General features: G+C 33.0%; 3 protein-coding genes across 3 annotated transcripts; 2 read left to right on the top strand and 1 right to left on the bottom strand.

Moving 5' to 3' along the window:
* The first annotated feature begins 2,066 nt into the window (after positions 1-2,066).
* Positions 2,067-3,906, top strand: Psf2 (DNA replication complex GINS protein PSF2-like protein). Its single transcript, XM_040727277.2, has 2 exons — positions 2,067-2,618; positions 2,688-3,906. The coding sequence occupies exons 1-2, from the start codon at positions 2,233-2,235 to the stop codon at positions 2,881-2,883; spliced, it is 582 nt and encodes a 193-aa protein (XP_040583211.1). The 5' UTR covers positions 2,067-2,232; the 3' UTR covers positions 2,884-3,906.
* On the bottom strand, positions 2,860-5,046 carry LOC121131881 (methionyl-tRNA formyltransferase, mitochondrial). The gene is made up of 4 exons (XM_071894056.1): positions 4,699-5,046; positions 3,678-3,801; positions 3,435-3,613; positions 2,860-3,387 (listed from the first exon to the last, which is right to left on the bottom strand). Exons 1-4 carry the CDS (start codon positions 5,015-5,017, stop codon positions 2,969-2,971), a joined length of 1,041 nt encoding a protein of 346 aa, XP_071750157.1. The 5' UTR covers positions 5,018-5,046; the 3' UTR covers positions 2,860-2,968.
* A 984-nt stretch (positions 5,047-6,030) lies between these two features.
* On the top strand, positions 6,031-9,244 carry Epp (Ecdysteroid phosphate phosphatase). The gene has a single exon (XM_040727276.2). It carries the CDS (start codon positions 6,443-6,445, stop codon positions 8,345-8,347), a length of 1,905 nt encoding a protein of 634 aa, XP_040583210.1. The 5' UTR covers positions 6,031-6,442; the 3' UTR covers positions 8,348-9,244.
* Positions 9,245-11,756: the final 2,512 nt, after the last annotated feature.

The raw sequence follows: 11,756 nt of genomic DNA, 5'->3' as shown, positions 1-11,756 counted from the left end.
TTCATGTATCCAATGGTTGGCTTATTATAAACCTTGAACAAAGTAATGTATACATATTCTTTTTTTAAATATATATATTCAACTGTAAAGGAAGGCCTGTTAAGGCCCAAATACATTTTTACTACTACTACGAAAGAAGAGTAAAATATAGGGAGAATTATTTTATATGTAGTAGTAATTTCTTTATTTTTTGAATAGTAGTTTTTAGTTTAGAAGTTAAGCATCACTAGAAAGTACACATCCTATTATTCATATACACTTTCCCACCTGTTTAAAAAGAACATACATATTATATAGAGAGTCATGGATTTTTAGGTTCTAGTAGTATGAGTTGAATATTGACCTTTTGGAATGGGTTATATTTAAAATGGTTACATATATATTATATATGTTATAAGTAATAACTGAGTACACTATTATATAAATGAACTGTTACCTTCAAATACCGGACAAGCCGTATGTTACACAAATAACTTAACCTACTCCTTATTTCTTAAAATGTGCACTATGATAAATTAGCAAATATGTAAAAATTTCATCCATCCATCTCGTACAAATTGTGAAAAGAAATGTTTATATAAATAATTTATTTGGATACATTATTTTAGCAGGATTCTTTAAGGAATTTTGATAAACTCTGGCTTAAGAAATATAATAGTTATTATTGGGGCCCAACATGCTTAGTAGCGGACCTGGATCCATAATCCAACCCACCTATTCCTTCTATTATTTACACAGTCTGGTGCGTATATAAACCACTTTTCCAATCCATAAGAATGCATTAGATATTTGGAACTCAGATACAACTGTATCACCCTGGCGATGTAAAAAAAAAAATCATTCGAGAACGCTGTAATTACACACAAAAAAACTCAGAAATTTGACTTATTGATTAAAGCTAATTTATAAAATATAATATATATACTGTATTTTCTTTATATATTCTATATAGGAACAAAAGCATAGGGACCGAGACCGATAAACAATATATTACGGTCTCGGTTCGACTTTATCGGTTCAAGAACCGGAATCCCTAGACCGATAAGAGCACAACCTTGGAACTAATTATAATTCGGCCAATCAATATTCAGAAAGAATGAGAAACATCAAGAGTTGACAACCAAATACAGTGTACACTTTTTGTGTATTAGTTGTGGGACTTTTTCAAGGATCGATAAGGGCGGTTTTAAATCTCATATTAAGGACCTATACAACCCTATATTTAAGGAACTTGAAACAAACATAATATGGGCTCCATATTATGTACTTAAGTTACCAAATATCGACTACAGATACATTCAGAACACTCATAAGGGGAAAATAAGGAGAAACATCGACAATTGACAACCAAATATTGTTTAGATTTTTGTGTTAGTGAGGTAACAAATTTTGCGCTCGGTTCGGTCTTAAATGATTTTTATGTGAAGTGGTCTGCAGAGGGTGGGGCTTGATCTCCTCTCCATATCGAGAAATTTTTCTCGTACCACAAAGATATTTTTTTATAATTAAAGGTTGACCCAAAAATTTTAACTCTAAATTTTTCCAAAAAGGTTTTTGTCTCTTTTAAAAAAATTAAGTCCCATCCAAAATAAAATAATGTGAATAAACCTGAGACTATTTTAATCCGATAGTTTGGTTCAGATTGCGACTTTAGACTGAATCTATAGACCAATTTTTTTGGGTCACAATCTATGAATCGATTTTCCTCCGCTACTGATTTATGAGCACTACAAATATGATTTATGCAACACATTTAACTTAATTGAACGTTATTGTAGGTAGATGTTCACCATTTGACGATTATTATAATTTTATAATAAAAAATTATTCTTTTTACAAAATAACTATAGATTCTATATAAGTAGACTGTAAAATTGGTCTAGAATTTGAAATGAGACAGATTTTTTTTCTAAGACCGAATTAGTCCACTAAATATCAAAAAAGATCTCATGGAGACCGGTCTAGGATTTTCAGATCGAACTCTTAACACAAATATTTTCCCTATTCGTATTTTTTAATATAATCTATTCGAGGTTTCGTGTATAACATAAACGTAGGCAACAGCTACTTATTATTAGATTTCATTCCATATACAGCTGCTAAGAATTTGTAATTTTTGGCGGATTTCTGCTCCACCGAATAATACGAAAAAAACAACTAACAATAGGGTTTCCTTTGGAGGAAGATGTGGGTTGATTGAGGTGGATTGGAGTCTATATGAATGCATAGAGTATGGATTCAGCTGAGATCGAGTTTCTTGCTGAGACTGAGTCTATCAAAATTGTGCCGAACTTTAGTCATGGCGTCATTTACTTATTCCAAGGAGATATTGGACCTTTCCGAGCGGGCATTCCCCTTGAAGTCCCTGTCTGGTTGGGACTGAATCTCCGACAGCGACAAAAGTGTCGTTTAGTGCAGCCCAGTTGGATGAATCCTCAAGAGCTGACGGAAATCAAGGAGAAGGAAAAGGAGAGTCAATTCTTCACTCCCATGCCCGTTGCCAATGCATTCGTTTTGACGCAGCTCATATTAGACGTTGCCACTTCGGACTTGAGTGAGTCGGATGAAATACGGACCATTCTCAAGGACATTTGGGACATTCGGCAGTCCAAATTGAGGTTCCCAAAACACTCATTTAAACCTTCATCTTTACATTTCTCATAAAAATCGATTTTTTATTTTTACAGAAAGTCCGTGGATGCTTTTGTCAGAAGTGGAATGTTACATGCAAAGTTGGACCATCTCCATTTAATAGAACTCAATACCGTACGACCACTCCTACCCGCTACACTAGATCAAATAAATAGATTGGAAATGGCATCCGCCATTGCTCAGTACAATTCAGACAGCAGTCGAAGCTTCTCAAATAATACACTTTATTAGCAGTCAGGGCGGTTATGGCATAGTTTTATACGCATACTGCATATCTATATTTTTTAGACACTAATATTTAATTCATGGATTTTTTTTATTTCATAATAAGACTCTTGAAATAGAAGGGATATTTGTGTTGATTCAAATATCCATTAAAAAAGTCCCTCGGTGTAAGGCCTTTTTTCCCGATATGAAGCTCTGAAAAAGAAATCCAATCCTCTTTTGCTTTAATGGCTATGGAGTTGATACTTTGAAGATATAACGCTGCACCAGGTTGAACTAGGCTGAGATCCTTTGCTGCCCAAGGAATCCATTGTAGAGGAATTTGTGAGTCGTTAAGAATCAAAGGTCGATTTTTCGAAAATTTAATTATAATGTCTTCTTTTCGCCTGTTCTTTCCAATGGAAAGAAGCCTTCCTATATCATTGAGAGCTCTCCACTGATTGTATATTTCTTGGGATGTCTTGTTAGGCCAGTCAATGAAGAAAATGTCTTTTGATTTAATGACAGGTGCTGAAAGGATAATTAATTATTTGAGTAGATTTTTTTAAACCAAATACCTTTCGTGGCATCGCATTGTGTTTGAATTTGAGCATTGGCTTTGTAGTGGGCATAGTCATTTAAAACCTTCACGACCAAATTTCCTCCAATGATCGCTAAGCTACAAAGCAATTCTTTTGATGTCATATCTGGACCAATTGTACACCTCTCGTTCGCCAACATTCTTCCTTGATCAAATCTGAGTGCATAAAGAAAGAAAAAAAGTTAAGTTATCTGAGATTACGTCGAGTAAAAATATTTGCCTATGTGGCTCCACGTTCATGATTGTAACGCCTGACTCCTTGTCACCATTGAGAATTGCGTAGACAACGGGTGAAGCACCTCTCCATCGAGGTAAAAGACTCCCGTGTACATTGATTATTCCGCTATAAAGGAATAAGTGGTAATGGATTTACGAAGTAACTATCAAGACATTTTCACCTACTATTCAACTACTTATGGTATTATATATATAAATATTAAATCGAAATACTTCTATAAATTATTAGTTTTTCTTTGTCAATTATATCCAACAGATGAATGTAGTATATCTACATAACTGGCGATATTGGATAAAAAATGACTCATTATTTGAATTAATTCTCTCTTTTTAAGATTTTTAAACGTCTATAAAAAATCAATCAAATTTTAATCCATGACTTATGTAAGACAATTATTTTTAAGAGGATTAGAAATTAAATATGCTGTTTCATTTACATATTATGTTGCCCATCAAGACAAAAGCAAGGTAGAATGAGTTTTCTCAAAATTGAGGATGAATTACATATTTCCTATTATGACGAATTATTATCATCATTTTCTTTCAGGAAATTGAGTGTTATTATGAACCCTCTAGGTGTGTCACAAATGGCACTCACATTAGCCAAAAAAGATCTTCATAATAACAAAAGGGGTAATTGATATATTTTATTAGAAAAATGTAATGCCAAGGTCTCTTAAATCAAATAAATGTTCTTAACTATAATTAAAATTCTTGGGTATCATAACTCATCCCACAAATTTGAACAATAAGGCAACAACTGGCTCAAGTAGATTTATGAAATTACTATGTATACATAACGTAAAAAATGAATTGGAAATTTCTTCCTTATTTGCTTTTTGTTCAAAATGGATGTTTTCATGTTGACGTACTCCACATACAAAGTTAGTCAAAAAATCGACCAAAATGAAAGATTTTAGAGGGATTTAAGGAGTTAAGTCTCCTAAAAGTCATGATTGTATATCCCGTGGCAATTCATATTAAATAACCTTAATGATTTTTACAGGGAAATTTAGCGATGAATGTCTTGGGAAGGAGATGTCCAAAGGAAGCCACTACCCCCAAGTCGAACTCGTTTTTCTGAATGTATGAGCAGGGCCAAATATGAGTTTTGAGTCCAGCCTGCTTTGCATAGTCTCTAATGGGATGACGAGATCGATTCGAATCAGCATAAGTCACTTCCAGATCTTTGTATTGTACATGCTCTTGTATGGCTTTTAGGGAGGCAAGAGAGAACTCATCTGTCCCTAAGAATAGAATCCGTCGTTTAGAGAGAGATGAATAGGCTAATTGACGAAAAAAATACCGAAGTGGTATCCACATGACGTCATAAGTAATCTTTGTTAGTAAATAAATGACGTTGAAGGAGGAATAAGAGAAAAATATACAAAGGGTCAGCTGATACTATAGGGTAGACCCCAGCAGGTTGTAATAATAAAGATATAACATAAAGGAAGTAGGTCATTTATTTCAAAGATGTAATTTTATCTTTCTATAACGGACCTCAAGCCATACTTTAAAATATTCAATAGTAAAAATAATTTAATTTCGTCTTTTTCATTGGGGAAAATCAATGTTACTGGAATATTTTGTAAAAATATTTTCCCTAAATATTTAGTATATTTCATTTTAATAACTTTTAAAAATATTGATACAATGCGTTATATCTATGGAACTATTTCTTTAGGAACATATTATTCAACAACATATATTAATTATTTATCAGTAGTCACGCATGTTATGAGATAGGACTAGTGAATGTCATAATTACATATCTTTTGCAACTAAAATCAATATAATTTCAATATAGACTTATCTGAGTGACTATATTAATTAGTTATTACTTATTTAAAAGCATAACACTTCAAATGATAAATTTATGGATTACTGCAAACCCCTGCCCTGGTCTTCCCTAATGATTATTTCATCAATTTGAATTGCATGTTTGATCAAGTTAATTTAAATATATTTTCTTTGGATGCATTTTGATTAAATGAAATAAATTATAAATGTTTTTTAGCCTTCAAATAAAATTACAGGGAATTTATATAAAGCTGTGATGATGAGCGTACATATTATTGTATTATGTAGAGAAGATGATTCTTAGTTTTACTATATTTTTGTGAATCCCATACTATTTGAACAATGATAATATTATGTAGGTATTTATGAATGAATTTAAGATGGTAAGACATAATAAGAAATGATTTCTTTTCCAGGTTACTATCATAATTATCATCCTAGGTCCTAGAGTAATGAATGTGCTTACTGCTTACATTATTTTGTACCTGTAAGCAATGTGAAATGTCTGTACTCCGTAGTTTATTTATTATTCAAATAATGTAGAAGCTAGGAGGGAGAAGTTTGCTTTTAAGGAGATAATAATATTCATGGAATTTGTTCTCTCGCTATCACGTATCGTACTATATTGAGAAAATCATACGAATTACAATATTTATATAGTAAATGCTAATACATGGATATAGCTGGGCCAAGTGAAATTCAAGTGTTAGATGAAGTCTAAAGTGCATGATAAATTGTTGATATGATGGACGATGATGAGAGAATGCGTGCGTGAAGAAAATGTGCCCTCGCTCTTGTTAAATAGAGTGAGTGGTAAGTCCTACTTTGCGAAGAGGGCGAGAGCTACACAGTAAAGGGGAAGGGAAGGAGTGAGCTGCGAGTCCCTCTTGCGGAGCTCAGAATAAATTCAATGACGTTATTATTAAAAAATAAATTAGTGGTGTGATGAGAAATAATAATATAACTTTTAATAGTGAATCGAACATGGAGCCATCGGAGCCTCTTCCTCCAAGAGACACATCACGTCGAATGAGTAAAACAAAGAAGGAGAGTCCTTCCTCTCTCCAGACACTCCTAGCTATGGGTTTTCCTCGAGCTCGTGCCGAGAAGTCCTTGGTCGTGACAGGGGATCGTGGGGTTCAGGTGGCATCGGATTGGCTCCTCTCTCATGTTCATGACCCCAGACTGGATGATCCGAGTCCTCGTAAGTTTCTTCTCTACCTTGTTCCTCGAGGAGAGTTGGAAGATCGCCTACAGACATTTTGGGACGGAACTCGAACTCAGATCGGTCGGAATGGGGTCCATGAATGTTTTCCACATGTGACTCTTGTCAATCCCTTTTCCGTTCCCTACCACAAGGTTCATCACTTGAGATTCATCCTGGGTAAATTCAAATTCCCTGTTGACAAGGACACAGTATGGAAATTTGAAAAATATACGTCGCACAACTTCATGGGATTGTTCTTTGCGAAGCCACAAGAGTCCCTCCTTCGGAACTGGGTCCAAGACATTCAAATCATTCTCAAAGACAAACTAGATTTACATGTCACTCCCATTCCCAATGGATTTCACGTCTCTTTAGCCTATCAATTTGCAACAAAACACTTCTCTGCACTCGAAGATCTCCTTTCCGCTGTAGATTTAGAAAATGTTCCTGTGGACATTTCCTCTTGGGAACTACGTATCTATTCCTATGATCCCAAGGCTCTTAATGCAGATACAGGTGTCTACAAGGTCAATTATCCACTTGTTCCTCGTGAGGAAGATGAATTACCCCTCCTATCTGGCGACTACGTTTATATTGCCCATGCTGACTATGCTGCTTCAACAGATGGATGGGTGCCAGGTGTGTCTTGGTTGACTGGATGTTCAGGATATCTACCAAAGAACTATGTTCAGAAAACTCAGGACTCTAATTCATGGACACTTCATTCCAGCATTAAGCTACTTGATACTCTTCAAGACAATGAGGAAGAGGAAAATGAGAATAAAGAGTCGTCTTCGTCGTCAGTGGAGCCGATTCAGATACCTTCACAACCCCGACAAGTGTATATTGTACGGCATGGAGAAAGAGTAGACTTCACCTTTGGTTCCTGGATTCCATTTTGTTTCGATGCATCAGGTCGTTACTCTAGGAAAGATTTGAATATGCCTCGAAGCTTGCCAATTAGATCAAAAGGTCCTGAAGGCTTTACTCGTGACTGTCCCCTAACTTGTTTAGGAGAAACTCAGGCTAAATTAACGGGCGAAGCAATGCAATTAGGTGGCGTTTCAATACATCATGTGTACTGTTCACCCTCTCTTAGATGTATTCAGACATGTCATAACCTATTAGAAGGATTAGGATTGTCCCATCTTAAAATACATATAGAGCCAGGTCTATTTGAATGGCTAGCCTGGTATCAGGATGGAAGCATGCCAGATTGGATGACTAAAGATGAATTGGTTGAAGCTGGGTTTAATATAGATCTGAGCTATAAGCCTTACATCTCTGAAGATGAACTCCAAGACACCCAAGAATCTGCAGAAAATTTTTATGTTCGTAATTGTTTTGTAACTCAATGCATTCTACAGGCCACAGAGGAGGTTGGAGGAAACGTTCTCGTAGTGGCACATGCTCCTACTCTTGATGCTTGCTCGAGACAACTCGTGGGCGGCGAGGCAAGAACTGTATCCGAAATGATGAACATCATCAAAAAGGTCTCATATTGTGGTGTAGCTTTAGTAACTCAAATCCCTTCTCCTTCGGAATCTCAAACTCCCAAGTGGAAATTAGACAAACCTAATTTTCCTCCCATGACACATTGTAGTAGTAATAGATTTGATTGGACTATTTTGTTAGATAAATAATTATAGTTAATTTTATGACATCATTAATTGTCCATCCTCATCTATCATTATTACTCTATGGCCAGATGAGTCGCACACATTCAAAAAGGGTTATACATTCTTACTTATTTATACATATTTGCTACTCTTTAAAAGACAAAAATTCATTGTAGTCAGATTACCTCGCTTCTCTCTAGCAGTGTTGTTGTTTTTTGAACAATCCCCAGATACTTGTGATGTTTTATTTTTATTTAAAGCACACAAAATCCATCCTATAAGATATATAACATTATATATACATATACCTATATTAAAAACCATATTTTATTATTCGAGCTTTAAAGCTTCTTAAATCGTTAATATTTATCAAACAAAAATGACTCCTAGGTTGTTAACAATTCATACAAAGTTATTTATTTTGAATATTGTATTTTATTTGTTTAAGTTGATGCAAAATATTTTTAATCCTTGTAATTTGACTACTTTTTTTTTCTTCATCTACCATACAAATGGTACAACTCATTATTTTTCTGTTAATTTAAAAAATAAATATCTCGTGAAGGAATTATTTAAGTTGGGCTCTTCTCTTTCTAAGAAATATCTATCCCCTTTACCAATAGTTAATATTCCAAAATTCTACAATACAGTATTATTGCAATTACATCTTTAATTTAGAAATAAAGCTTGTTGTACTATTGAGGCTCATACTGCTACCTACTTCCATCTTCTTTCCCACTATGTTTTTTACTGTTATTCATTTTATTTTATTTGCAAAGATTTTTCTAAAAAGAAAAATGAAATACATATAACATTTAAACTATATGAACTAATTATATTTTTTAAGTGATATTTTATTTTTAATTCGTTGTATAAAGTATTATTGATTTTAGATATTATAAATAAATTACATTTATATAATATTATGTACTCAAAAATCAAATGCATGTTAGTTAGGGGTACTTCAAATAAGTCCTCATTATTGGTCTGGAATTGATTCATATAAAGCCTTTTATTATTGATTATTTCATCATTTTACTTAAAACAAACTCTCATATAGATAAATCAAGGTAGTCCGGATAAAAGCAACGCCACGGTTTCAGCAAAATTGTTGCTTTTATCCAAAGTAATGGGGGAACTATTTTTTAATTGTCTAGGTACGTTGATGACATATACACATTGAAATAAGGTAGTTTTATATTCATTTAAAACATTATTAATGTGTATTATATTACACAGTCAGTTATTTTGCTTAGGAAGATTGATTAATTATCAGGCTTGTTGTCGTTCATCTTTTTTAATCGTCAGTTAACTTAAATCGTTCACTTTTAATTATAATCAAAAAACGACTTTTCGCTTTGTTTGACCAATTGCAGAAAAATAAAATGCTATCTTAGTAAATCAACAAATTTCCAACATCTTTTAATAAATATAGAGTTGAATTTTAGTTAATATATTATGAGTTATGAGTCTAAAGTTGATAATATTGTAGAGAAAAACGCGTGCAAGGAGAAGGGGGAAAAAATACATATGGTATCATTGTTTAAAATACTGATGTGATTATCAGCTGCCTGCTTTATTATGATTTTTGAGGGTATAACGAAAGTATTTATTAGCAAAATGTATAATGAAGATATACTACGTATAATTGACTTAGACGTTTTTTATCCTTTACAGTAGATTTGATAACGTCACACTCCATAAAATTGTAATTCATTATGAACCATATTCTCAGAATAATAACGAATGAAACGACAAAGTAGAGTATTTCGAAATATATTTGAAGTTCCAAGTTTAAAAAGAAGGCTTAAATTAAACATAATCTACATACTAAAAAATAAACGATCATACATTTATGTTAAATATACAAAATTAAACAATTTTAATCATATAACTAATAATAATAAATTATAAATACAGAATATTGAAAAAATAGATTGATCTAAATAATATTTTCTTGTTCTGATATGAATTCAGTTAAATATGTCATAACTTTAAGTTGCTAAACACAAGCCAGACGTGGAGTTTAATAAAAAAGATCATCGCCCTTTTTTCCTAATGTGGAAGTTGCTATATACAATTGTGCACATGATAGATATATCTCACCGGATGAGATCTAAATAATTATTAATAATATAGTAAATGTAAAACTCATAAAATTAGACAATAAATATACTAATAAAAAAATGTTAGAATTAAATCCATCGTAAAGATTTAGTGCAGAAGCTAATTATGTAGTAATGTCCGGCGATATTACTCCTTATTAAGGGCATCAAAAAAGATTTTTTCCTCGTTATTTATGCTTGTATTACAGCATACTATTATCATGAAGGATACGCACAATTGCTAATTCTAATGCTACACCCAATGTAACTACCCCCGTTGTTGGGACTATTTAAGCAGTTGTTTTTGCCTTTAATGAGTTTTTTGAACACCATTTCTTGGGGCTTATCAACCATAGCTAATCTTTAAGTGATAAAAAAGTAATATTTATTGACTATGTAATATTGGAAAACCTAATGATCATACCCAAGTCTTTAAGAGAAGAAACTAATGTCAGACAAACTAGTTGCAAACCATCCAAAGCTACTACTCCCGTTGTTGCGACCTATTTAAGCACTTGTTTTTGCCATTTAATGAGTTGTGTATCATAATTCTTGATAATTTAAGCTATAAATAGAATCATATTTTATGATTACATTTTAAAAAAAATGAATACTTACTGTTAGATGGTACCAAATTCAGAGTTCCATTTCGTAATTTGGTGTGGATAACTCTAAACAGGCTGAAAATTATCTTAACTTCACAATTTACAATGGAGGTATTTCTATAAATGACATCATTACCAACATCCTCCGTTAATTAATGATGGTTCCTCAGGAAGGGAAGAATTTATCCGTGTATTTCTCCATAATTTTTTTGAACGTAGGATGATTAACAATGGATAAGGTTATATTACATGCAATAAGCATCTTTGTGAGATCAAAGTTAAAGTCTGACTTGATGTATTCATCGTTAACTTGATTTTATAGATATCCATACTCTTGTTATGAGATGAGGATTATGAGTGGCGTGTAATTCTAGACAGGGGACTAAAGGCACATTTATATCAATAAATCCGACAAACCATCTGTTTCTCATCCGGTAAGTATTTTCCAAATTCCTGGGCCTCCATTTTCAGAAATCCAGACAGAAATCGACGTTATTTTAGGCATTTTATTCAGTTCTCTATCGACTATCAGCATCTAATATTATATTAATATTGGCTAATAAAGGCGGGAATGATAACATTCTTGATAGAAGATGTATATTATTTAATCAATCTTGCCAGAAGTATTTCTTCTCTTCTCCTCGCACGCTTTTGTATTCTTACCAAAATTATCAACCTTATGAACATACTCCCATTCAGGGAGGAGAACAATTAGCACAAGAA

This window comes from Lepeophtheirus salmonis, chromosome 1 (assembly GCF_016086655.4).
Source record: "Lepeophtheirus salmonis chromosome 1, UVic_Lsal_1.4, whole genome shotgun sequence".
NCBI classification, from domain to species: domain Eukaryota; kingdom Metazoa; phylum Arthropoda; class Copepoda; order Siphonostomatoida; family Caligidae; genus Lepeophtheirus; species Lepeophtheirus salmonis.
The sequence above is the reverse complement of the archived record's forward strand: the minus strand, read 5'-3'. Positions and strand labels throughout refer to the sequence as shown.